This window comes from Zeugodacus cucurbitae, chromosome 2, assembly GCF_028554725.1.
Source record: "Zeugodacus cucurbitae isolate PBARC_wt_2022May chromosome 2, idZeuCucr1.2, whole genome shotgun sequence".
NCBI lineage: Eukaryota > Metazoa > Arthropoda > Insecta > Diptera > Tephritidae > Zeugodacus > Zeugodacus cucurbitae.
In genome coordinates this window covers 27447462-27475084 of record NC_071667.1, presented here as the reverse complement: position 1 = coordinate 27475084, position 27623 = coordinate 27447462, and the positions used below count along the sequence as shown (strand labels likewise).

At 36.3% G+C, this 27623-nt stretch overlaps 2 protein-coding genes across 12 annotated transcripts in view; one reads left to right on the top strand and one right to left on the bottom strand.

The window, feature by feature from the left end:
* Window positions 1–27623, bottom strand: part of LOC105213669 (dystrophin, isoforms A/C/F/G/H) — a 397492-nt gene that overhangs the window by 27832 nt on the left and 342037 nt on the right. The gene's annotated exons all lie outside the window — the stretch shown is intronic.
* Orct2_2 (organic cation transporter-like protein) lies at window positions 15184–18829 on the top strand. Its single transcript, XM_011186650.3, has 6 exons — window positions 15184–15419; window positions 16630–16816; window positions 17244–17502; window positions 17569–17986; window positions 18049–18555; window positions 18622–18829. Exons 1-6 carry the CDS (start codon window positions 15277–15279, stop codon window positions 18734–18736), a joined length of 1629 nt encoding a protein of 542 aa, XP_011184952.1. The 5' UTR covers window positions 15184–15276; the 3' UTR covers window positions 18737–18829.

Sequence of the window (27623 nt, the reverse complement as noted above, 5' to 3'; positions counted from 1 at the left end):
TTTTCGGTTTTCGCCATTTTATGGGCGTGGCAGTGCTCCGATTACGCCCATCTTCGAACTTAACCTTCTTATGGTGCCAAGAAATACGTCTTCCAAGCTTCATCAAGATATCTCAATTTTTACTCAAGTTACAGCTTGCACGGATGGACGGACAGACATCCGGATTTGAACTTTACTCGTCACTCTGATCATTTTGATATATATAACCCTATATCTAACTCGTTTAGTTTTAGGACTTTCAACCAACCGTTATGTGGACAAAACTATAATACTCTCGTAGCAACTTTGTTGCGAGAATATAAAAATATAGTCAAAAAAGCGGAAATCAAGCAGGGGGAGTAAGGTAGTTCTTTGACAGATGAAATATGGAAGTCACACACCTGAATTTAGTGCTACAATCACTTTAAGCAGCAAATAGTCAGAGTTCTTTTTTAATTGTTGGCTTAATTGATTAAGAGATAAGCACTTTACAGCCTTTTTGCACAGCCAAATTAAGTGATACATTAACATTATAATTGAGAAACAGTTTTTTCCCTTCGCACTGCCAGCTGCTCGATAAACGAGTATACATTTTCGTTTTTGTTGTTCACAAGAAGTTGTTTACTTTCAACAGCTGATTGCTATTTAATCAATAAAAACAAGTAAGGAAGGGCTAAGTTCGGGTGTAACCGAACATTTTATACTCTCGCAATTTATTTAACTTCATTAATATTATATAATACACAATTTGACCCACATATTCGTCATTAAAAGTTGGAAACCCTAATATTAGGTTAGAAGCACCGAGGTGCTCATGTTCGATATATGGCGCCTTGAAACCCTATGGTCCAATTTCGGCGATTTTTAGAATGGGGCTGCCACACTATAAACTTAGTATTTGTGCAAAGTTCTGCACAGATATCTTCACTAGTGCTTACTTTATATATTGTAAAGTTAACGATTCAGATCGTCTTCAAAGTTCTGGTACATAGGAAGTAGGCGTGGTTGTGAACCGATTTGACCTATTTTCACAACATATCATTGGGATGTAAGGAAAATATTATATACCGAATTTCATTGAAATCCGTCGAATACTTCCTGAGATATGGGTTTTGAGCCATAAGTGGGCGATACCATGCCCATTTTCCATTTTGTAAAAAAATCTCAGTGCAGCTTCCTTCTGCTATTATTTTTCCTTAGCGAGTTAACCCACTTTTAGTCATTTTCAACCTAAACTTTGTATGGGAGGTGGGCGTGGTTGTTATCCGATTTCTTTCATTTTTGGACTGAATTAAGAAGTGGCTAAAAGAAACGACTGCAGAAAGTTTGGTTTATATAGCTTTATTGATTTGCGAGATAAATAAAAAAAACAAATGTGCCCCTCCCTAGTGCGATCCTGTGTTCCAAATTTTATTTTAATAACTTTATTTCTGGCTTAGTTATGACACTGTATAGGTTTTCAGTTTCCGCCATTTTGTGGGCGTGGCAGTGGACCGATTTTGCCCATTTTCGAAAGCTTCTCAGGGTGCAAAGGAATATGTGTTCCAAGAGTCATTAAGATATCTTAATTTTTACTCAAGTTATCGCACGGACAGACGGACAGACGGACAGACAGACAGACGGACAGACGGACGGACAGACATCCGGATTTCAAATCCACTCGTCATCCTGATCATTTATATATATGTAACCTCATATCTAACTCTTTCATTTCTTGGTGACACAAACAACCGTTATGTGAACAAAACTATGATACTCTGTGCAACATGTTGCGAGAGTATAACAACCTAATTTACTCGATTTGTATTCGATAAAAAATTTATATTTAATAGAAAAATTTGATTTTTATTTTCTATCTACATCAGCGCTTTAATAGAGCAAAGGCCAGTTAATTGATGAACTAATTTCTGTGCTGAAATAAATAAACTGAAAATAATTGAAAACTTAGTTTGAATTACCTTTGACAGTTAATAGCAGCTTCGGAAAAAATTTATTTAATTAATTTTATAATAAATTTTTTTTAGAGAATTCCATACCAATTTGTTTGCAGTAAAAGAAAATAATTATCCTTTATCAACTTTAATCTTTTTGATTCCCAATAAAATATTAATTGGAGCTTCAAAATTTGTTTGCACGTTTGAAAGGTACTAGAAATGAGTAAGGAATGGTTTTCTTTGAGAGGCGTTAATGCTGATATTAATATAGATCACTTAAATATTGCCATTTACTTTTGTCTCATAAAATTGGTAAAATGGTCCTTATATATCGTATTTATCAAAACACGTTGAGATTTTTGTTGTTATATTTGAAATTGGCATTTGTCTGCTGACAGATGACAACTGACAGAACCCCAGTTGCTATAAAAGTACAATTACTGAGTGCCACTCATTAAGCAAGAATATTTTTGTATACAATTCCTCAAGCTTTTAACAATCAACTTTGAATAATTCATATTAATATTATAACGAACTTTATTACCTAACTACATATGTAAATATTGTATAGTATGTGAGCTGTTATCCAACTAATAGTTTTACCACTAACTACACACAATTTAACAGTTGTCCTTTATTTAATTGATTAAAAAATGTGCCCATTAATGGTTATTAAATTGAGTTAAAAATTGTGTGAGCATGGAAAATTGGCATAGTTATGAGTAGTATGCATGCTTGCTGGACACAGAGTCGGCCACTTGGTTACTAAGGACATCGACTAGTGTCCTCACTGAGTGTCAATGTTCGAAATTTCACAAAAAAGGGTGAAAATCATAGAAAGGCGGAACACGTTAACTTTCGAAGCGGGAAAATGCAATCGAGTTTGTATGCGAGTGTTATATGAATAATGTTGCAACAGGAGCGCTGAACACTAAAGCATTGAGAGGCATAGCCCTTTAGAAAGTGTGCAGAACTTCGTTATAGAAGACCTCATGCTTTTATACGCTCATAGTTCATAGTTGCAGCTGAAAGCTTCTTGGCAACGCAAAACTTTACAATCATTTTTCATAATTAACTTAAATTGAAAATGGCAAAAAATTCCAAACTCGAAAAGAATGGAAAATAATGACGTTAAAGCAGTGAAACGAGTTGGGGGCGGCGATATGACAAATGCAGCGAACAGCAAGTTGCAACGAGTGGCAAGCAGCGCTAGGGTTGACAATGTAAAGGCAATGGGAACTTTAAATATTTCAGTGTTGTCGTTGTGCTTTGAGTGAGTTTTTTATTTTATTTGGAGAATTTGAGTATAAAAACTTTTTTAATTTTTTTTTTTATTATTTGAGAAAGCGCGATTTTGCCAAATATTTGCAGATTCCTTCTCATTTGGTGAACGTGGCAACTCTGAAGCCCCAATTTATGAACTTTATTAACTAGCATGTGGTTGTGAACGGAGAGGCAGCGACATATTAATGATATCAAAAATTTTACGATTCTTCCATTTAGTAATAATAGAGGAGAGAACAAAATTGGATTTTAAGGTGGCTTGATATGTACATATGTAAATTTTGTGTAGGTATAATTAAATGCTGTAAACTTTTAATTTTTTGTCTCAAAATAATAATAATAATTTCATTAAATAAATATAAATTAAATTCGAATACATTTTATGTAAACCTTTTATCTATACAGTTTTAAAATTAAAAAAAAAATAAGAATAAATTAAAAAAAAAAATAGAAAAAAATTTGGTAGTAATAATAAAATAGTAAATAATTAATACATTATTCTCAATATGTTTGCTTTCATCTGCATTCAAATTAAAAATTCATACAAATTATAACGCACCTCGTTCTCATCGCGCAATATGCCAACCACCTGCAGGAACATACGCTCCGCATCATTCTTCGGATCATAATTTGAGTATGTGTCATCGACGAGTGTTATGTTGCCGATCGTATAGAGCGACTCCTCGGCAAACGAAGCGTCCAAATCGTCTACAGTGACGGCGAAATTGTGCGACTCATCATCGGCAACGCCAACCACTTGTTTCTCCGCCAACGCAACGTCTATGCATTGCATGTGAGTTGACGAAACATTTATGCCTTGCCCGCCACACGCGCCGCGTCGACTACTAGCAGAGGAAGGCAACGGCGATGACGCGGCGCGCTCCTCACCACCAGTCACAATGGCGAGCGCATCGGTGCTGCTGCTGTCGTCGTCAACTTCGCCGTCACCGTCAGCGCCGCTGCTTAGCTGCGAGAAGCTTAGGCTGAGCTGACTGCTCGCAGCGGCAGAGGCGCGACTGCAATCTTGCAACTCCATTTCAAGTTCTGTGCCGCCCGTGCCGCTGTCACCGCTCTGCGAGCTCGCTGAGTGCAAGTGTTGCGCACGCTTAGCTACATGTTGCTGCAACATGGTCTGCGCTGTGGTGAATTGCTCGACGCGCGCTTCTTGTGCTGGCTCGCGCTGCAACGCCAGCATAGCGGCCACGGCGACGTCGCGCGAGTCGCAGCGACTGCTGCCGCCACCGCTGCTGCTGCTGCTGCGACTGCGTCGCTTCAATGACTTGAATGGTGAGAGAAAACGGCGGCGTGGTGAGACGTTCAGTTGCGGTGTGAGCGCGGCGTCTTGCTCCAGCGCGAGCAGTGTTGCATGCGGTGGCTTGGTATAACGTTCGAGCGACCTTGATTTTACAAACAAACCGGCTATGTTGCTGTGTTCATGTTGCTCATTAGTGTTGTAGTTGTAATTGTTGTCCTCACTCGCAGCCGCGGCGCTATGTAAATGTTGCGCGTTTTTTGTTTTATTCTGTTTGCGTCGACGATTGCTGTTGCACGCCGCGGTGGCTGTTGCGCTGCTTTTGTTGTTGGCCGCCATGCTCTTCGCCAGTTTCAGTTGTTGCACATCCACGATGTGCATGGCGCTGATGTTGTGATACGGGTGCTGCTGCTGTGTCTGCAACTCTTGCTGCTCGGCTGGACCCGCCATAATGATGTCACGCGCCAGCTGCGCTCCTGCCACGGCCGTATTGTCTGCCGTTTGTGGCACTCTCAACAGGCGCATGTTATTGTTTGCGAACACGAGCGTTTCTTTCCCTTTGGCCTAAACTGCTGTCGCACTTTAATTTTATTTATTTTTTACGCTGAACACTTTGCTATTTGCTATTTTTCACTTAAAAATTTTTATTATTCTCCTGCCGCGGCTTTGTTTAATTTTTAATGAGCTCGCAGGAGCCGCAGGCTGCGCCCGCTCTCTAATTATGGTGCTGTGCGCGCACGCTTTGATGCCGGGCGTTTATGTCGGTCCTCACTGTTTTTCACTGCACTGTTCCACTTGAAGTCTTTTGTTGTTATTTTGTTTTTATAGAACTTTTTGCACTTGCTTGTATGTAAACTTCCCTTGCAGTTCTATTTTCGCGCGCTGGATTTTTTACTCTATAATTTGTAACACAATTTAATTACATGTTCTAAGGCTACTGGTTTTAATTGAAAGACTCTTGCCGGCGTGTCTCCATATCGCGACGGTGGAGTGCTTATGGCATAAATGTATGTTTTCAAGTTCATTATTTTTTATTATTATATTTTTAGCGTAATGTTTGTTCGAAATTCGGATTTTTTAAATACGTTCACACTCAATTTATACATATATAAGGCGTATCTGTGTAATAGTTGTTAAATTTAAAATCTTGAGAAATTAAAACTAACATGATGTCACACTACTAATGGCACAATTAAGTTAACTTCGATGATAGAATCCTTATTTGCACTCAATTTGTCACACAATTAAGTTGCAATTAACTAATTGTCCAATTAAATGATTATTTAAATATTTTTGTGTTATAATCAATGGATTCAGAATTTATTTAATATTATTAAATTAAATTTAAATTATCACAAACAAATTTAAACCTGAACATTATTTGAGCATAAGTGATTAGCTTTAGGCACAGAACAAAACATGTATAGAGTATAAACCTAATTATCTCACATAATTGAGCGTTTTGAATAAGAAAAAATAGGATTCTCTCTCTGGTCCTTATGTCTACATATTTGTAAGTAGATTGACATATGTGGATCTCACAAGTTTCAAGTAGACGGCAAATGTCTAATGGATTTATGAGAAACTACCTTTGACAAGATTCATAGCAGGATTAGAGCAGACATTTGGGAATTATTCCGTTGTGAAACCATAGATCAAATGATTGGTACCCACGACCAAATCACTTTTAAAATTTAGAAGGTTGTTAAAGCTAACAGTAAACAAGAAATCGAAGAATAATTTAATACAAATTTAGGCACGTCAAACATTCAGAGCTTCTTCGTACTTGCTTTAGACGCCAATCGACTCAACTGTCTGCCAATAAAAGAAAAGTGAAAACTAGCTGTCTGTCCATGAGTGTGACACTTTAGACAGACGACAGACGCTAACCGACGCTAACCGACGACAACCGAACTCCAACCCACAAACATCACTCATTGCCTAAACCACTGTACTTTTCATTTGCCGGGCATTGTCCTCTTGTTGCCATCGTTTTTGAGTTGAAATTGATTTAAGCAATTTTTTTCACCTCACCACTTCAGCGCACAGGGTTGATTTGAGCATTCACTCGAGCGCTTGTTTGCTGATGTTATATAAATTTTCGGCACGTGCGAAATGCAATTGCAAGCTTCGCCACGCCTCAGCTTCTTAGCTCGGTGGCAGCGGATTTGAAAATTCAAAGCTAAAAATAAACAAGCGGTCGCATTTCAAAACTAAATAATTCCCATTCAAATGCATACTTCATATGTCGAGTGGCGTACACACATATGTATGTGAGTGTGCGTGCATTCACTTTACTCGTATGTTTGGCCAGTTGACAGGACTTATATACATACATACATACAAACATACATACGAGTACATACAAATTTGCATAACAAACTTTTTGCGAATGAGTGTGTGCAGATACATACAAATCTATATCCAAATTTGAGTGTGTTGTTGATTGTGTTTGTGCCATTTTCGCATAAATTAACACAACTGTATAGCACTGCCAGCTGCAGAAATTAATATTCTGTATTGGTTATTTCCAGTATTTTACGGTAATAAATTTTGTGAAAGTTGCCGCCGTTTCGCGCTCGCCCCTCCAGCGATCATTCCAACGTACCATGTGACAACATCAAATTCAAAATTTGTGTTTAATTTTCGCAAAAATTTTGATTGTGGATTTTGTTATGCATACTCAAACAGAGAATATTAAAGCATTTTAAACATTCAGAAGCAATAAAATAACGTTTATTTATAAACACACATATTTTTGTGCTATAAACGGCACAATTTGGTGCTGTTATTATCATCTCTCCTATATTATTAAGTTCTATTGAAAAAGTTTGCCAACTAAATACATTTAAGTTTGCTAAGAGCATATTAAAGTGGCAAAGTAAAGCTTTCATTAACAAAGAAAAGCTTTCATAAAAAAGTATTTGTTAATTATGAAATTCATACTTGCTTTAATAATCAATGTTTATAGTTTGCATATTTTTTGGGCTGAAGTAGATAAATCATAAGAGCTTTCATTATAAAGTTGGAGCTTTCATCATATGTAATTCTCCTCATTCTAATTCTGATAACTAATATTGCAATGGTTTGCATAAACATACATATACTTTCGAAACAGAAATTATATTATATATAGAAATTATTTAAGCTTTCATAAAAAGCTCTTGCTTTATCAGCTTTTAATTACATTTATATTAACATAAGTAACTATGTAACATGTTTTCTAATACAAAACAGTAGCAAGCGTTAGAGCTTTCATTTAAATTGCATAGGTTTCAAAAAAGTCGTTAATCTATAACCCTAGATTTTTAATCAATATTTAATACTATTTGTTAGAAAAGTAAATACCTAAAAACCTATATTTCGAAAATTGAAATCATTAAAGCTTTCTTTGCAAAATCTGAGCTTTCATAAAAGTACATACACATACGTAGGCTTGCCGTTTAAGATTCTGTTATAAGCTTTTTACATTATATACTTTAATGATACACAAAGTATGGAAATAAGTGGAGCTTTCAAAGAAAAGCTTATTAGTTAAGTTTATACGTGAATAAATTGTTTATTTACATTTTTGGTAGAAGAAGCTGCTTTTATTTTAGCAAGATAACAGGAATAATTGCATACCTTCGGAAAGTCTTTAAGCTTTACAAACAGTGTTTGTGAAAATAAAAGTTTAAAGGAATGCGTGCTTAAAAATGAGTTTAAATAAATAGAAAGGAGTGTTGCTAATTAGTATGGCTTATTAAGGACAAAATGAAAAGAAGGAGCGAGCTAACTGAATTTTACTGATATCATAACTATTTAATAATCAATTAGTTAAGACATAAGTGCAATTATTAAATTATTATTTCACTTTTGCTACGGTGGAGCATCATAAATACGTAATTAGTTTGATGTCACTTTTTTTGACAGCCTGACAGTTGACAGCTGTCATATATAATCATTTTAAATAAAAAAATTGATAAAAATAAATTTTTCATAACAACACTATTTTAGATGTTTCGGGTGCTCTCTTCCACTTTATGCTCCGTGTATATTTAATGCCAACTTTATGTTTATATTTGTCGCTGTCCCCATGCAATAAAAGTCAAAGAGTAAACAATGACAGTGGCAATCAACAATCAGCGGAGCGAAAGAGACAATGGGAAGGCAAAGAATTATCTGTTTAATTCCTTTGTATGTGTTTGTTCTAAGCAACTACTTAGTAGTTTTTAATTAATGTAACCCGGAGTAGGTGCAATTTCTCTGTGCACACTACAGTTCAGTGAAGTCCACTAGATAAAAAACAAACCTACTATAGGTATGGTATAAGCTCTGTTTAAATAATGCAACAATGAGCATGCACAGTGTGCGCAGTCGGTGGAAATGAACTATGATGAAGCTGTTGAACTCAGCTGACAGATAAGAATAGCGATGGTGGAGAAATATTAAAAAAAAAATTGTAGAAAATAACAAAATGCAACAGATAATCATTAAAGGGTGAGCAGGTATAGTTTGTTTCATGGCAGCCAACTGTCAAATTCATTACTAACAACCAGCTGTCGAAATATTTAGTAATGAAAATGCTAAATTACAATCAAAATATTTCTTAAAACCAAGGAATAATTACAATTCAGTCAACCTAGACTTCAAAAGCTCAATTTTAAAAATAATTTTGCTAGTTAGTGTTGTTGTAAGCACAAAAAAATCCAAAAATTCACGCTCATTAAAATAATCAGCATTTCTTGTAAAATTTTACAGTCAGCCATATAAATAATGGCGTTAAATACCGTAATTCATGCATAATTACAGTAATACGTGCGAATGCATTCCATTGCACGCGACACACACACACACATATACGTCCGTATGTAATCGACAGTCCTTTACGAGCTACACGACAAATTCATTACACCCGCGCAAGTTCTTTAAGCGCTTAAGCACTTTGGACAGTTAGATAGGCAGTCAGACAGACAGACAATCATAATGCGTTATGCATACTTAATTGAATGAACGCTTACATAAAAGCACATTGTTTTTGCTTTTCTTTTGTTTGATGATCCGATAATAACAATAATATTTTATGCCATTGTAAATACAATAGAATTATGTAAGTTAATTTGCATAAAATAATTTTGGCCTTCAAATTTGTGATGACATTTAAATGTGACTTATGCAACGGCAGGCAATTTGGTAGCCATAGGTGAGGGTGATAGAACGCAAACAGAGCGCAAAATGCAGCGAACGGTGAAGCATGGAATGCCGCGAGAGGCTAAAAGTCACAATGAAAGCAAAAAATAAAAAAATACATGTGTTTATACATAAATGAGTTGAGTTGTAAGAGGGAGTGTCAAAGTACAATGCATTATAGTTATATAATAATTTAATTGGAATTTTTACACGCACAAAGGAGTGGAGGAGAACTTTGAAAAAAGAAACTTTGTCAATTGGCGAATCGAACAGACAGCTGGATAAAACTGGCATAATCAATGAAATAATTGTATTGCACAAAATTGTCTTCGATTCAAGAACTTTGGTTAAATGGTAAGTCAAACGAACAGCCGGTATAAACTGATTAAACTGGCATAATCAATGAAATAAAATATAAATTGACTTCGATTCAAGAAATTCGGTTAAATGGTGAATTGAACAGACAACTGGTATACAAGGATTAAATTGGCATAATCCAATATAGGTAGCGGTTAGTCTCCATTAATGAGGTATCAATGAACTTTACTGTATAAAAAGTAATTAGACATTTCTGTTGAGCTTTCACATGCAACAGAGTATGTATTTCAGAGCGCTGACTTTCTGGCGCTACGCTATGACAACTTTATGGCAAATATCACAGAATTTTAATTACTTTTTTATTTGCATATTTAATTAATTAAGTCATGCATTCATGTATTTTTAAGCACATACATACACAGCAGGTGCATACAAGCAACATTAATGAAATTAACTAAGAATACAGCTGTTCATACCAAAAAAAAATATTTTAAATGCAAATTTCAAATAAAATGTTTTATTTTTTCGTCGGAAATAACCAAAAAAGCCAGAATAGAAGAAGTAAACATAAAATTGAAATCAAAAAAATATACAAAAAATCAATTTTTTTCCCCAAAAGTCACGAGTGTTGACATACGTCAGAAATTAATGATTTTCAATTAGTCCAGCTGAGTTGTCGCGGTTCTTTAGCGGTCGCTGTTGGTTGGCACCGACCGCCGACAGCCACCCCACTTCAGCGCTTATCTTCTGCTTCATACTTTTTGTTGTCTTTTGTGCCACTGCTTGCTGTTGACCAATTCATATAAACAAGTAGTAGTATTTATTTAAAATTTTTTATTCATTTACTGCTATTACTAAACGCCAGTGCTAATTACGGCGGTGGTTTTGCTCTTTATGCTAATTAAACAAGAAATCTAACGACAATCAAATAAAAACAATTAATAAAGCAAATGGTAGACAAATATGTTTTTTATGAAGAGGCGCTTGTTAACACTGAAGTGGGCAAGCATATGTTTTGGCTATAAAAATTTCCGTAATTAATAGAGAGAAATATATGTCATACTTGATTTTTCATCAATAATTGAAATTAATTTTTATCTGGTCTTCGATCGAATCATTCAAATTTGTAGTGTGGTGAATCGAACAAGCAGCTGGCGAGTAGAAGGAGGCGAAACGACTTTCACCTCTTTTTTTGAATTCAGTTGTATAGCTTTGCTCACATATTTAAGCATTGTACTTTTATATATTTTAAATTTTATTGAAATAATTTATAAAAATTTAATTTTTTTTTAAGTTTATTTATTTTTCATAATATGTACTTGCTACATTTGATGAAAAACATTTAGAAGACATGGAATATATCAAGTAGGGTATTTATGAAGGCCAATTAATTAATTATTGAAAAAATAATAATAATGTTACCTTTTTTCAAAAATCAATTTGACTTATTTCGAAAAAATATTAAATACAGGGTTGCCATATGTACTTGAATAGAATATTAACATAATTTTACTATATCAATTTTTATTAAAAGTGTTTACACACGTTTTATGGTAAATTATTTTATAGAGTTGCCAAATAATTTTTGAGTGGGTGCTTTATGGGAGATGGAGTATAAATAAATAAATGGTTGGTATAAAAGGTTGCCATTCTAATAAGTGTTACGCAGAAAAAAAATTATGTTGAAATAAATGTAATTCAAAGAAATAATTATTGCGAAGAATATATATAATTTTTAGCGCTTAAATATGTATATATACACTTTCTTAACCCTTGATCACCATAATCCAAAAAAACTTCGAGTTACGGAAGGTAATTTGTATGAAATTTGACTTCTACTGGCAATTCAAGAGTTCGATTTATGGCAGTTCGGCTGTATATGGTATTATCCCACGAATTGTGAAATATAATTTTTGAAAATAAATTTGTGTAGTGTTGATGTTTGTGTAGGAAATAGTTGATGTTTTAGCACAAATAAGAAGACTAAACAAGTTTAGAACCATTGCTTTATTAGGGTTGATCATTTCAATTCTTTCGTTCTTCTATTTAATTAGTTTTCGAAATATGAATATTAAAAACAAAATTTTGCCTACTAAAGCACAATTAGAGTTACAATTTTGTGTTTTTATAAAAAAGTTGTTAAGCGTTCTTCTGGGATATTTAAGAAACTTGGATTATAATTTGCCATTTTGAGTGTTGAATGTCTTCATGAACACTATATGAAATAATTATGTTTGATAGCGTGTTTTTTAATTCTTAAAAAATTAATGTCTATTGACCATTAATTAATTTCGTACATGAAAAAAATTGTCTAGGGTTGCCAAATGCACTTTTATTGCTATACATTATTGTACACCAAACCAGCAATAATAACGTTGGTGAATAATTTAATTACAATAAATCATGAAGAACGTAAAACAACAACTAAATTGAAATTAATTTACCAATATTTTGCATAAATTTATTAATTTTGCCTAACAACAGTTTAGCGACGAAGGTGATTTTAATATTATGTATGATTGTCTATAGGAATCTTTTTGACACGCTTTTTATTCGAGTTTTTTATGCAAATTTGGACATAGAATTAAGCTCACGTGAGGTTTTCCTTAACAAAATGCAAATTAAAATCAAATTTAAGCAGTTAACATAAATTCTTGCGTAAAAAATACAAATTATTCATGTTAAACCGAGGCACAAGCCAATGACCGATTGTCTCAACTTGTGGAACTGGTAATATATTTATGTTTAATATGCAGAAAAAACATAACAACATGTGATAATGGTAGACAAAAGGTTTTCAAATTTTAATTGACAGTTATGTTTAGTATTCTGAACAAAATGCAAATTTTCGAAAATATAAAATAGCAAAAATCTAAAATTTAAATTTCAACTGCCCTAATAATATTTTGTGAATTTTTTTGTTTACCATTCTCTAATAACAGTACATCCATATATATATATATACATATATACATGGGTGTCTATGTGTTTCGAAACACGTCTATCAAAAACCCCGTCTTCATCTATTTTTAAAGCGCCGCAAAGCCTTACACCACCAGCCACCAGCCAGCAATTTGCGTTCGCCAAAGTGTTAATCAAAAAAATATAGAGGCCACTGTGATTCATGCGAAACACTCGTATATTGTAAATATAAATAGCAAAGTGGCCATAAATGGCAGAGTCCCGGGTTTTGGCGCATAAATCGCCGTAAATGCGAGCAAACAATTATCAAGTGCCAAATGCTGTCAGCAGCGGCTTTGAAAACTTAAGTTGTTCCACAAAAACAATTTGTTTATCTAATTCGAACTTAATGACTCGCTTACACACATGTGTGGTTGTGTGTGTATATGTATATGGAGTGATATATTCATCATTATCCATGCAGATTTCTCCAATAGGTTTCGCTATAAGCGCACGTGCTAATTTCATTTATAAACAATTGATTTTATAAGTATCACATAAGTATGTATGTGCGTCAATATAGCTGAAGGAGTCGCGTTTTTTACTATAAGGAAGCTTTTTTCTCTAGAAAATACACTTGAATTGATTCGTTTCATTTATTGACGCAATTCATTTGCTTTCGACTACAGACATCAATATGTACATACATATGTCTCTACAGAGGGGGGCTTATGTCGACGTGCATAGCTGTGTGTTTACATTTATTTAAGTTTATAATTATGTTTTAACATATTTTCGTATTTACTTATAAAATTGATAAAATTTAAATAAATAAACATGCAAACATATGTATATAGTTAACGTATAAATTTATGCAATTTAAAAATTGTATTTTCAAATATTATTTAGCTAAAGTGAAACGCAATTATCAGCTATGTTTTTTACACCCGAGCATAATATGCGCGGAAGGGTACTGTAAGAGCATTGAAGAATCACTGGATTATCAGCGATTTTTGGACTGATGGGAGTGATAATGAGTGAAGTCCAAAGTAAAAGACGCAAATGAATTAATTAATAAAAATAAATTCCTATAAATATATTAGTAAAATCATTCAACTGCAACGAAATGTGTTGCGCAACAAAACGCCATCACGCTCGCACTAAATGGAGTTATACATATATCATAGTGAAGACTGAAACGATTCGATTCGATTTATTTTATATATTTATATTGTGTATTGGATAGCTATAAACAAAAAAAGGTTGCCACTTGTTTGAACATTTTAATTCAATAAGTTCGATAAAGTTAACTAATATATTTTATATATGTATATTAAGCTTTAGGAATGCATATAATCAAAAATGAGTACATTAAGACTATAATTGAGAAACCAGTTTTTGTCCTTCGCAATGCCGGCTACTCAATAATCGATCAGCTGTTATACATTTTTGTTCTTGCTTTTCATAAGAAGTTGGTTGCTATTTTATCAATAACCACAACCAAATTTCTGGCGTGGACAACCACCCGCAGGATTGCATTCCATTTTCACCTCGATTTGTATTCGATTAAAAATTAATGTAGAAAAATTAGATTTTTATTTTGTATGGTAAATTGAACTAAATCAGCACTTTAAGCGAGCAAAGACCAGTTAATTGATCAATTAACTTCTGTGCGTAAAAATATAAAACAGTTATACGCTAACAGGCGCACCGCTATACCTATAAATAGTTTACGAACTAATCGTTTTATTCTCCAATAATTTGGGTGGGAAAAGACAGAGTCACATGTTATGCTACGATGTGTGCCAAATATTAATTCATCGAGTGATATTTTGGTATTCAAAATAGTATAGACGCCTACGCGACATAAGATTCATATGTAGACAAACAAATATATATATTGGCTAACACGTGCCGCCGTTATCGTAACACTACAAATACCGCCAAGCTCAGCTGAGATGTCAGTCCAACTGTCGATCGATCAATTTGGCTGCTGCTCACCAGATTTCGGCGTACGCACAAACCAAATTCAATCAACGCTTAATTTATGCGCGTGAGTTGCTTACTAGTTATAGCGGACTTTGTCAAATTGAACGGCTAACAAACTAGAGCTAGCTGCTGGCGCTGAAAAGACGTCCAAACTGAGCTCGAGCCGGGGCACGCTGAGCGAAGCTCAGCTAGGCGTGTGCGCTGTTTTATGTTGTCTTCATTTGCAAATATTTAGCCAAATTTTAGTGCGCTTTGGAAGTGATCATAACCAAAACGAATTTTGCGCCGCTGCTAGTCTTCTTTCGACCGCTGATTAGAGATATTGCCCTTGGCAATACGGATCAACTATTATTTCCTTCGTTTTTTTTTTGGTCGGCGGCGAGTTAGTTTATAATAAATCGGACTATATATACTCTTAATAAATATAATAGTATATACGAGTATTATAAAATGGATTTCGATGCGTTGTTGGAGAAATGTGGCAACTATGGCCGTTATCAATTCGTGCTGTTGCTCATCTACGGCTATACGAATATTATGTCCTCGATGCATTATTTCGCACAAACGATTATTAGCTTTACACCGGAGCATTGGTGAGTGGAGAGTTTGAGAGTTCTTGAGCGACGATGTGTTATGAAGCAATAAAAAATACTTATTTTGAAAAAAAGAACATAATTAAAATGAAAATAAATAATAAATGATTGAATTAAAATATCAAAAAAAAAAAACAAAAAACTATAACTATATATCATGGCAAAGTAATAATTTAACGGAATTATGCAATAAAAAAAGTAATAATGAATAATGAATTAAAAAAAAAAATCTTGGGTGATAAAGGTTTCAATTTGGTGTTGAAGTCCAGGGCTGTCCTGAAGGAAATTACAATCCGATTTTATGTACGAATATGTTATAAATTTAAAACTTGAGAAAAGTGAAAAATACAAACAAAATAACTGGCAGCAAAAATTACGAGTGAAATAAAACAAATATTTAAATTATATAAATTGATGAAAATTTAATTTCGAAGTTTGAAAATGGCATATTAATGCAAACATATATTTCAGAAATTTTTTGATATTTTTTTTCCACAAAAAAAAATATTGAAAATTCTTTAGGTATTATAACTAAATGGATTAAAATAATGAAAAGTTTTAAAATTAATCAATTTAAAAGTATCAAATGTTTTCAAAAAAAAAAAAATGTTTTTTACATAAATTTGATAATAATACGTTAATTTGCAAAAATATTATTATTATTATTATTAAATATTTCAAAAATGTCTATATCTATATAGGTGTAAAAATCTTCAAAACTTAGAACTGGAAAATATTTCATTAAAATAATAACATAAAAAGAATATTTGCAAAAAACTTTAAAGTCGACACAAAAACCAGACGTGTATGGCATAAGACACGTTTTGATCTAGATGCATTGTATTCATACTTTTATGACACAGTGTCTAAACTCTTGATTGCCAATTTCATTTAAATCACTAAATTTATAATTTGTGCTCAGTTAGTTAACCACACGAAAGTTAATTGTTCATTCAAAATTTTGAATCGTGTCAATTTGAATTTTATGCAAATAATCGAAACATTTCTATTTGCATAACCCACAAAGTCGCTATGCTCTGGCGCGATTTAAGCGAAAGAGGGAACATTGTTGTTATCTCGTTTGGAAATTTAAGAAAACCACATAATATTTTAAAGTAAAACGAGGAATTAATTAAAAAATACGTATTTGCATATTTTGGGCATTTCACACAGATAATTACATAATATTTTCTCCATCCAAAACAAACAGGTGCAATCACGAGCTGCTCGAGAATCTCACATATTCGGAAATACGTGACGTCTACTCGCAAATTGAGAATCCCTCGTGTACGCTGCTGGATGATATTGTGAATGGTACGGCGGTGGCGTCGGATTTTGGCGAATGCGAAGATTGGATATTCAAATATGAAAATGGCTATGAGAGTGTTACCACTGATGTAAGTCGTTATTTTGATTCGCTTAATGCGTAAGGACTCTTAATTAACTCCTTAGACAAAAATTTAGTGAATCAATTAGCAATTTGATACCGACGGATTTTTATTAATTGAATAAATTAAGATTTGTTTGTCGGAACAATTTTAATTTGCTTGTTAGTTAGTTATATACTTCACTTCAAAGCACTTTAAATAAGTAAAAATTAGATAATTCACTAATTGACTAAATTAAACGCCTGTTTGTAATGTCATTTAAAGTGAATTTGTTTAATTTTTCTTAATTGCAATGTGACTTCAATTTAATCAATCGCATAAAGCAAATTCTTCAGAATGTAGTTGACCGAAAGCTTACTAGTTTTTCTAAAGCTCTCTAAATGCAAATCCAAAATTTTACCTATATTTAATAATGTTAATTTTTACGCCCCTTTAGCTGAAATGGGTCTGCGATGATGCGGTCAAGGGCGCAATTGGACAATCCTTCTTATATCTCGGGTCAGTTTTGGGCACCATATTGTTTGGTTTTCTCGCAGATAAGATCGGACGTCTGCCTACGATGATGTTGACCACAATCACAGGTGCTGCTGGTGATTTTATCACCTCTTTTGTGACAACACCGCATGCCTTTGCGGCTAGTCGTTTCATTTCGGGCTTGAGCATCGACACTTTGTTCTATATGAGTTACATAATGGGTGAGTCGAAGCTGAGTTACTACTCGACTGAGTACTAATAATTGCTTTTGGTTTGCGCTCTTCTAGTTTTCGAATATTTGGATCCAAAGAAGCGCACCTTCGGTCTCAACATAATTATGGCGTTTTTCTATTTCTTCGGGCTGGTTATGTCACCATGGTATGCCATATGGGTGGGCAGTTGGCGTAGATATTTACTGATTGCTTCACTGCCAGCACTGTTGGTGCTCATCTACCCACTTTTCATAGTAGAGAGTGCGCAGTGGTTGGCCACTAAAGGTGATTACAAGGGCGCCGTGCGTTGTCTCAGACGTGTGGCCAAGTTCAATAAGCGCGAAGTCGAGGAAGAGCACTTCGACCAGTTCATATCGCATTATGAGGAAAAGATGGCGGGCGAGCAAAAAGAGAATGAAGAGAAAGACACATTCATGGGACTCTTTAGAACACCGCGTTTGCGCAAATTCACAATTGTGCTGTTTGTTAAGTCGTGAGTAGACACAGCTACGAAACATAAAGATTTTTTTATTCGAACAACATTATTTACGCTAGCATGATCACCACGATCTCCTACGACATTATCAGTCGCAATATGGAGGGTTTCGGCTCTTCACCATTCCTGCTTTTCTCACTCACGTCGATCGTTTACATACCGGCTGGCTTCACGATTATCCTCCTCCAGAACCGCATTGGTCGCAAGGGCCTGGCATGTGGCGCGCTCTTTGTAGGTGCCATACTCACCGCCATTACGGGTGTGCTGCTGGCTGTGCTGGACCTAAAGGAAAATGCGGTCTTTTTGGCCTGCATGGTCGGTTTGGGCCGTTATATTGCAATCGTTTCGTACGAAGCCGAGGCGCAATATGCCGCCGAAATTGTGCCGACAAGTGTACGCGGGCGCGGCATGGCGAACATACACGTTGTGGGCTACGCCTTCAGCTTCCTCAGCGCTTATGTGATCTACTTGGGCAACATCTTCAAACCGCTGCCCTCGATTGTCTTGGCAGTGCTGATGTTGCTCGGCGCAGGGCTGTGTCTGTTGCTGCCGGAGACGTTGAATCAGTGAGTTGACCAGCATTTCAGGTTATGTTGGAACAATTGTAACTTTCTTTGTATTTTTTTTTGTAGAAAACTTCCCGAAACGCTGCTGGACGGCGAACATTTTTGCAGCGATGAGAAATGGTATTATTTCCCTTGCATCAGTCGAAAGAAGAAGAACGAAGTGGAGGTGACGAAACTGTGAGGTCGCGGCGGAGGCGAAGTCATAACTTTAAGTTAGTATAAGTTTAGGAAATTGCACGGAAATTCAATGTATTTTTCATTGGTTTTTGTGTGTGTAGTACCGTAGTTATTATTATTTTATATTTTTGTGTATTAAAAAGCTTAGCTGTAATGGTTTTACCAAATAAAACCTCTTAAATTAAATAAAATTAATTTGTTTGTCAGCGTGACCTAATATATTCAAAATGAAAGCTTCAAAAATCCATAAATTTTACAAAGTTGTTGTTATGCGCGCGTAATATTTCAAGCTTTTACGCATTACGCTCAACTGATACGATCAAGCGGTGAAAAATGTTTGGAAAGACAATTTCTTGCCGCTATATGCGCTTATCACTTGCTGGAGATTTGGAATTTCCAATGAAAGAAAAACAATGAATAAAGAAATAAAATATAAAAACGCAAAAGCCACATACGAGTGAGCTTGCACATTCGTTCGAGTTCGTGTAACAACTCTATTTTCCAACACACAGCCGCACACTCACTGCCCGCTTTTATTTCGGAAGAAAGCTGATCGCTTTTACGAGCGTCGCGCATGCGCGTGTGTGCGTATAATTTGTGTGACGGCTGTCACATGCATTGCTTGCGTGCGCCAAGTGGCCCAGATTCGTTTCCGCAGTGCGGCGAGGAAAAGTTACACACAACTGATGACTGGAGATTTTTTTGACTACCTGCACGAAGTTATATTTTCGGCTTATTTGCATTTTATTGTCGCATTGTAAAATTGGCAGCATTTTATTTGCTGCGTAAGGTATGGAGAATTGTGGGTGGGTCAGAAATGTATGCAATGCAAATAAGGACAGTTCGAAGGCTAAAAGGCAACCTTGCATTCTGACAGATACTTGATAATGAATATAGTAGAGTTAAGGGGGGGTATGGGATAAAATTTTTTAAAAAATCATTTTTTTTTATTTGTTAAATCGAATGTACAACTATTGAAGAATGTTGTCTCAAAATTTCAGCTCATTCGGAGAAAAAATAGACCCATCGAAAACCGTTAAGCGCGTAAGAATTTGTTTAAGGATGGCAAGTTGTCCAAAACTTTGAACGCGTTTTTCTCGAAACGCCTTTTTTGAAGTCGGTGTCCACGATAACTCAAAAGTTATGCACCGATCGTATTGAAATTTTGCACACTTGTGCAACATAGAATTGACTCCCAGCCAACAGTCCAATTTTATTTATTTTTTGCTTCTTTTCGATTTTACAGCCACAAAATGGCGCATTTTTAGGGCTAAAAACGTACTTTTTACCTTCACCCACCGTTGAAAAAATGAAAAAAATTTTTTTCTTTTAAAAGGGCACCGTTGGCTGGGAGATATACTTCTAAAGAACTAATTTTTTTTATCCCATGTGTTTCAGATGATTCTACGATCTTATATCCGGGACACCGCAATGTGCGGAATTCCGTTGAGTGCCTACTTCAAGTGGCTGCAACTTCGTTGATTTTCGACATTTTGTAAAACTGATTTTTGTAAAACATATTTGAAATGTCACTGAATAATATGATAATAAAACTATTCAAAAATATTCAGTAGTCTTCTCAAAAAAAAATCTTCAAAAACGCTTTTTTTTGGCCCGTTTGGCCCAACCATAAATCACACTAATAAAACCCAATTTGCATTGCTATGCGGATTGCGCATGCGCCACCCGCCTCAACTGCAGCGAACAAAGGAACACACAGCGTTCGGTAGAGCAATATGACTGCCTGCTCGCGTTTGCGTTTGCGGCTTTCAGTCGCACTAAAGATCCGTATCAATTTAATTTCATTTTCTCTGTATGTATCTGCATCAAGACATTTCGGTCACGCTTGCAATAAAGCGATAAATTATACAGAGAATTTTGAGCAAAAAAGCAAATAAAAACGAGAAAAAATTTCAAATTGATATTGAGCATATCAAAATAATAATCAAATTGAATAAATAATCATCTCATTGTGGGAGGAGTGGGAATTATGTAAATGCGTTTTCAAACCTGTGCATGCTTTGCTATGAGAAAAAAGCTCAGCAAAAGCTTTAAATGGGCAACTGATAAAGCAGCGTGATAAAATAGAAATTCAAATGGCGTAATTGTTGGTAAATGAACTGATGGGAAATCACAAGCCTAAATGTACACAGTTTGTATATATTTATATATATAAAGCACTGCAAAAGCTTTTTTGTTCGTGCCAAGCTATTTATGCACCCAATTGTCGTATTTTTAACAGTTAAAAATGCTTCACCTTACTTAAAAAAAAACGTTTTTACTATTTTTGTACAATTTTTTTCATATTTTTTATTATATTTTTTTTTTCTTGTACAAATGTTTGTGTGTATATTTATTGAGCGTGTATCGCTCGTGTTCGGTTGATTGCTTTTCGCACATAACTGCATTTTAATTGCCTTGTTAATAATAAATGTTGTTGTTGTTATAAATTCCTACCTTAGCAGCGCGGACACTTAATTAAAAAGGAAAACACTCCACTTGAGTTTTTTCCATAATAATTTACCAAAAAAAAAAATATGCAAAGAATTTGTGTAAACATTTTGTTGCCTTAAAAGTGACGGAAGCCAGTTGGGTGAGTATATTCGATATTTTAGGACAATTCTGAAGTTCATGCAAATATGTATTTAGCACTACGGGATTTTAAATATTTTTGGATTATTCAATGTTAGAATTGGACGCGTTTTGAGGTGTAAACTGGCTGATCCAAGGTGTTAATTTTTAAGTAAAATTCCTCTCATTATTATATTAATTACTAAATAACACAAATATTTGATCCAAAAGCATTTAAAATATGAGAAAACAAGCTTGATATCTAGAATTGGATATGGAATACTTAAATCTTGATGCGATTTTAAGAGAGTTTAAAGCTGCCAACAGGTGCTACTTTGGACTGAGTAGGCAATTGAAAAGTAAAGTCCTCTATCGACGAACAAAAACCAAACACTACAAGTCCCTCATCATTCCCGTCCTAATTTATGGTGCAGAAGCTTGGACAATGTCAACATGAGATGAGACGACACCAGGAGCTTTCGAGAGGAAAATTTCGCGCAAGATTTATGGTCCTCTGAACATTGGCAACGACGAATACCGCAGCCGATGGAATGATGAGCTGTACGAGTTATACGACGACATTGACATAGTTCAGCGAATGAAAAGATAGAGGCTACGCTGGCTAGGTCATGTTGTCCGAATGGATGAAAACACTCCAGCCCTGAAAGTGTTCGATGCAGTACCCGCCGGAGGAAGCCGAGGAAGGGGAAGGCCTTCACTCCGTTGGAAGGACCAGGTGGAGAGCGACCTGGTTACACTTGGAACTTCAACTGGCGCCGAACTGCGCGGGAAAGGGAGAAGTGGCGCACTATCATCGATTCGACTATAACCGGATAAACGGTTTCAACGCCAATCACATATATACACACATACATTAAAGCTTAAACTTTAATAAAATTTATATATTTTATTTCTTAATTTTTTGAGATTGATAACCGAATTCTAATCAATTGTTGATATTATATATTTTAATAATATACAAAATGTAAACAGGTGACAACAAATATTTATTATTTTTAATTGCAAGCTTTATGAAATATTGTTTTTTGCACGTTTCTTTATCGTAAAAGATACGCGACTTAAACCCTTTAAAAAGTGGCAAAGCATCCACCTTACGATCCAAAAGCGACAAAAGACTAAATATATATATACAAATAAAAGCACCCATATATAATAAACATCCCACTAACCAAAGCATTTTTCTGCTATATTTTATGATTTATCGCTGAGCACTCCAGTCTTTTACGCTTCGCAGGTAAATAAATAATTTCTCATAATGAACTAATTTACCTAACAAGCAGCATAACAAACAGGAAAACAAAGAGAACACAGCAGAAGATTAATAACAACAAATAAAGTGTTGGAATATAAGAAATAATAAAGACAAAATGAGGACCAAATTTCAACGAGGCGTTCGGTCAATGTCAGTTACACAAACAAAGCTAGGGTGCAATTCATAATGGCGACTCGAGTAAAAATGAAAAGTTGAACAGAAAAATACAAAACAAAAATGTGCAGCATTAATGAAGAATACTTGTGCAGAGAAGAACATGACAGCCATAATGAGTGGCAATTTATCAGCGAAATGTAGAATTCTTTTTGTGTTTCTTTTGAGTTAATAATGTAAAGTGGGCGATCATATTTCGTAAATTTAGTTGAGGCTGTGCAAAACAGCTAAAATATTTCATCTTTAATGCCAAAATGAGTTACAGCGACATCTGTCTTACTAAATGGTATAGTTGGCACAACAGTCGGAAAATTCAGCCTCCATGACGAAACATCGCCAAACGACCTGAGGCTGATCGACTTCGCTGGGGCCCGAAATATGGTTGCCTGTAGTACCAGATTCCAGCACAAGAAAATTCATCAAGCAACATGGCTGTCCCTGATCGAAACACGCGCAATCAAATCGATCACGTTGTCATAGATGGAAGACATGTCTCCAGTATTTTAGACGTGCGTACGCTCCGAGGACCAAATATTGACTCGGACCATTATCTAGTAGCAGCAAAGATACGCACTCGCCTCTGTGCAGCAAAGAACGCCCGTCAACAAACACAAGGAAGGTTCGACGTCGAAAAGCTGCAATCACAACAGACAGCCGAGCGATTTTCTACTCGACTTGCACTCCTGCTCTCTGCAGGTGCACTCATCAGCATCTCGATATAAGGGAGCTGTGGAACGGCATCTCAAACTCATTGTATACCGCTGCAGCCGAAACAATTGGTCTCCGGCAACGCAAAAAAAAAAGAGTTGTCGTTCCGCAGTGTAGAGAAAACAGACTGTCTACCTCGCAACGTTGCGAAAGACCAGAACACGTTCGGGGTGGGATAGATATCGAGAACTGAAGAGTGAAGCGAGACGAATTTGCAGACGTAAAAAGAAAGAGGCCGAAATGCGTGAGTATGAAAAGCTTGAAAAGCTGGCCGACATGGGCAATGCTCGAAAATTTTATGAAAAGATCAGGCGATTTACAGAAGGTTTCAAGACCGGAGCATTATCATGTAGGGACCGAGGGGGTAATCTGGTAACGGATGTCCAGAGCATACTGGGATTATGGAGGGAACACTTCTCCGACCTGCTGAATGGCAGTGAGAGTACAACACCAGGAGATGGCGAACCCGATCCCCCAATCGATGACGATGGAATAGATATTCCATTACCCGACCATGAAGAAATTCGAATAGCAATTACCCGCTTGAAGAACAACAAAGCGGCGGGGGCCGATGGACTACCGGCCGAGCTATTCAAATACGGCGGCGAAGAACTGATAAGGTGCATGCATCAGCTTCTTTGTAGAATATGGTCGGAAGAAAGCATGCCCGACGATTGGAATCTCAGTGTGCTCTGCCCAATCCATAAAAGGGAGACCCCACAAGCTGCGCCAATTACCGTCGCATAAGTCTCCTCGTATTGTGTGAAAGACTAAAGCCCACCGTCAACGAACTGATTGGACCTTATCAGTGTGGCTTTAGACCTGGAAAATCGACAATGGACCAGATATTCACCATGCGCCAAATCTTGGAAAAGACCCGAGAGGGAAGAATCGATACTCACCATCTTTTCATAGATTTTAAAGCTGCCTTCGATAGCACGAAAAGGAGCTGCCTTTATGCCGCGATGTCTGAATTTGGTATCCCTGCAAAACTAATACGGCTATGAAAGCTGACGTTGAACAACACCAAAAGCTCCGTCAGGATCGGGAAGGACCTCTCCGAGCCGTTCGATACCAGCCGAGATTTCAGACAAGGTGACTCACTCTCGTGTGATTTCTTTAACCTGATGCTGGAGAAAATAATACCAGCTGCAGATCTAAATAGAGAAGGTACAATCTTCTACAAGAGTGTACAGCTCCTGGCGTACGCCGATAATATCGATATCATTGGAAACAACACCCGCGCCGTTAGTTCTGCTTTTTCCAGACTGGATAAGGAAGCGAAGCGTATGGGTCTGGAGGTGAATGAGGACAAGACGAAATATCTCCTGTCATCAAACAAGTGTCAGTCAGCGCATTTGCGTCTTGGCTCCCACGTCACTGTTGACAGTCATACCTTTGAAGTAGTAGATAGTTTCATCTAACTGGGAACCAGCATTAACAACACCAACAATTTCAGCCTTGAAATCCAACGCAGAATCACTCTTGCCAACAGGTGTTACTTTGGACTAAGTAGGCAGTGGAACAGTAAAGTCCTCTCTCGACGAACAAAAATCAAACTCTACAAGTCGCTCATTATTCCCGTCCTGATGTATGGCGCCGAAGCGTGGACGATGACAACATCCGATGAGACGACTCTTGGGGTTTTCGAAAGAAAGGTTTTGCGTAAGATTTATGGTCCTCTGAACATTGGCAACGGCGAATACCGCAGACGATGGAACGATGAGCTGTACGATTTATATGACGACATTGGCATAGTTCAGCGAATAAAAAGACAGCTTCTACGTTGGCTAGGTCATGTTGTACGAATGGATGAAAACACTTCAGCTCTGAAAGTGTTCGAGCAGTACCCGCTGGAGGAAGCCGCGGAAGAGGACGACCTCCACTCCGGTGGAAAGACCAAGTACAAAGTGACCTGGCTTCACTTGGTGTTTCCAGTTGGCGCCAAAACGCAAAAAGGAGGAACGAGTGGCGCGCTCTGGTGGATTCGGCTATAATCGCTTAAGCGGTTTCTACGCGAAATATATATATATATATAGCACTTAAGCTTTTGAGCTTTGTGTACCAAAAGCACGTTATATATTACAGTAAGAAATCTGAAAAGATTTCTTAAGACACGAACAATTCTAGGGGCAAATGGATAAGAAGAAGCAGGTCGTACTCTGAGCCATATACTCAAAGCTTTCATTGAAGCTCTGAACGATGAAAGCTTCGCGTAACAATTAATCAGTCGTTCAAAGCTGTTAGGGGACTTACAACGTAAATGGAAGCAGCAGCTCGTTTACGAAGGAAGAGTACACAAATTTCGATTAAAAAATCCAAGAAAAGAGACGCACAATTTGCGTTTTCTTAGTCATCCCCACACAATCAGAGCATAATTTCCAATTAGTGTGGCACTAATGCTCAATACTGCAGCATTTCATTCGGGACAAACAAGGAGTCAACTGTATGTGGCACTTAGTATTGCACGCAGTGCCTTCAAAGAATCCAAATGGAGTCTTTGTCGTCCGTGAAGTCCATAAATTTCCAGTGACTAACTTACTTTCGACTTATTTGGTGAGGCGCAGTGCTTGTTGCCACCGTTTTGCATGCAACCAAATGAAATTCAGTCTCTATGCTGCTATATTTCGTGCTATGTATGTGTCTATAAGCACTTAAGGGCCCCCACAGCTTCGAGCTTACACGTGCTTTTGCGCCAAATTTGCTAGAACTACTACCTCACATACACACACACACACACATAATTCGCTTGTCGTTGCACAATTGGACGTGCAACAAGCCTCGCATTCGCATTTGCTGTCGCACTAACAGCACAATTTGTTACAATTTTTACACGTTGCAACAGATGAAAACATGGCAAGTCGGTGGCAGCATCTTCGCTTTTATTTTGCATGCACACTCAGAGGGAGGCAAGTGTGGCAAGGTTGTTGCAACAAGCTAAAAATAGTCCGACCTGCATGTTGGCTTTTTGGCCTAACTGATTGGCAATGCGGAGAGCTGCGCTTGTCAACCACTACAACTTGCCACTTCCTCCATACAAGCGCATGTGTATGTGTGTATATATTAAGCTGCCTCAACAGCCAGCCGACAGCGTCCGACAGCCACTACAAGCGAGCAAATGTTTGCGGATTGCACAAAATTTTCCACTTCACTGTGGCACGCCGGCTCGCCGTGCTGGACAAACTACGGAACGGACGGACATTTAGTTAGTTTGTACTTGTCCGTGTGGCATGGCACGCAGTTGCAGTGGCAGCCTTGTAAAATTTACGTTGCAATTTGCATTATTGTACGTGTGGCAGGTAGCAGTTGCGCAACTGTTGATGCAACCAATGATTTTTCTACCATTGCGGCAGCTGGCAAAACACACATACTTTGTTGTTGTTGGATTGCTGAGTACCATTTTACCACTGTGGCATCTTCACTGCGAAAGCTGCTGTTCCCATTTATTACAGTTACTGGTGTTGTTGCAACTGTTACTCAGGTACTGCCACAGGCCCACAAAGTGGCTGTTGCCGTATATTTTATTCCAGTGAATTGACAGCTAAAATATTTGTTAGAAAATAGTAGAATTTATCGCCATTGAACGAATCTTAGTTGACCTTGGAACAGGTTCCATAAGAAGCAACTTGCTATATGATTCTGAAGGATGCTTAGAAATATTAACGTACATAATATTCGTGCGATATAGTTTGTACTAACCGAATAATCGAAGACCCACCATGGATCTAAAGCAATATCTAGCATTCGGAAAGAAGCCACGCATAGCAAAAAAGCTTTAAAGTGACATTTTTGAGTTACTTTAAAAATACAGGAGATTCGTTATTCACTTTAGATCTCTGAGAGCAGGGTTTAACACAATATGAAAGAAAGGTATCGAAAGCTGGTCCACCATAAAAAACTAAAGAGTCTCGCAAAGTACTGATATAAAATAAAACCAGTAAGTATGACTGAAGATGAGAAACTCTACAAAAACCGTTTCTATGTAAGTCTGTGTTGCAAAATCGAAACAGACCCTGACTTTTGTCACTTAAATAATAACTTTACAAAAAAAGCTCTTGCTGAAGCTTTCTTTGGTGGTTATTAAAGCTTTATCTATATAGTCTGCATAAGTACCTTATATTGATTAACGTCGAGATGAAATTTAATATGTACATCATCTTCCTAA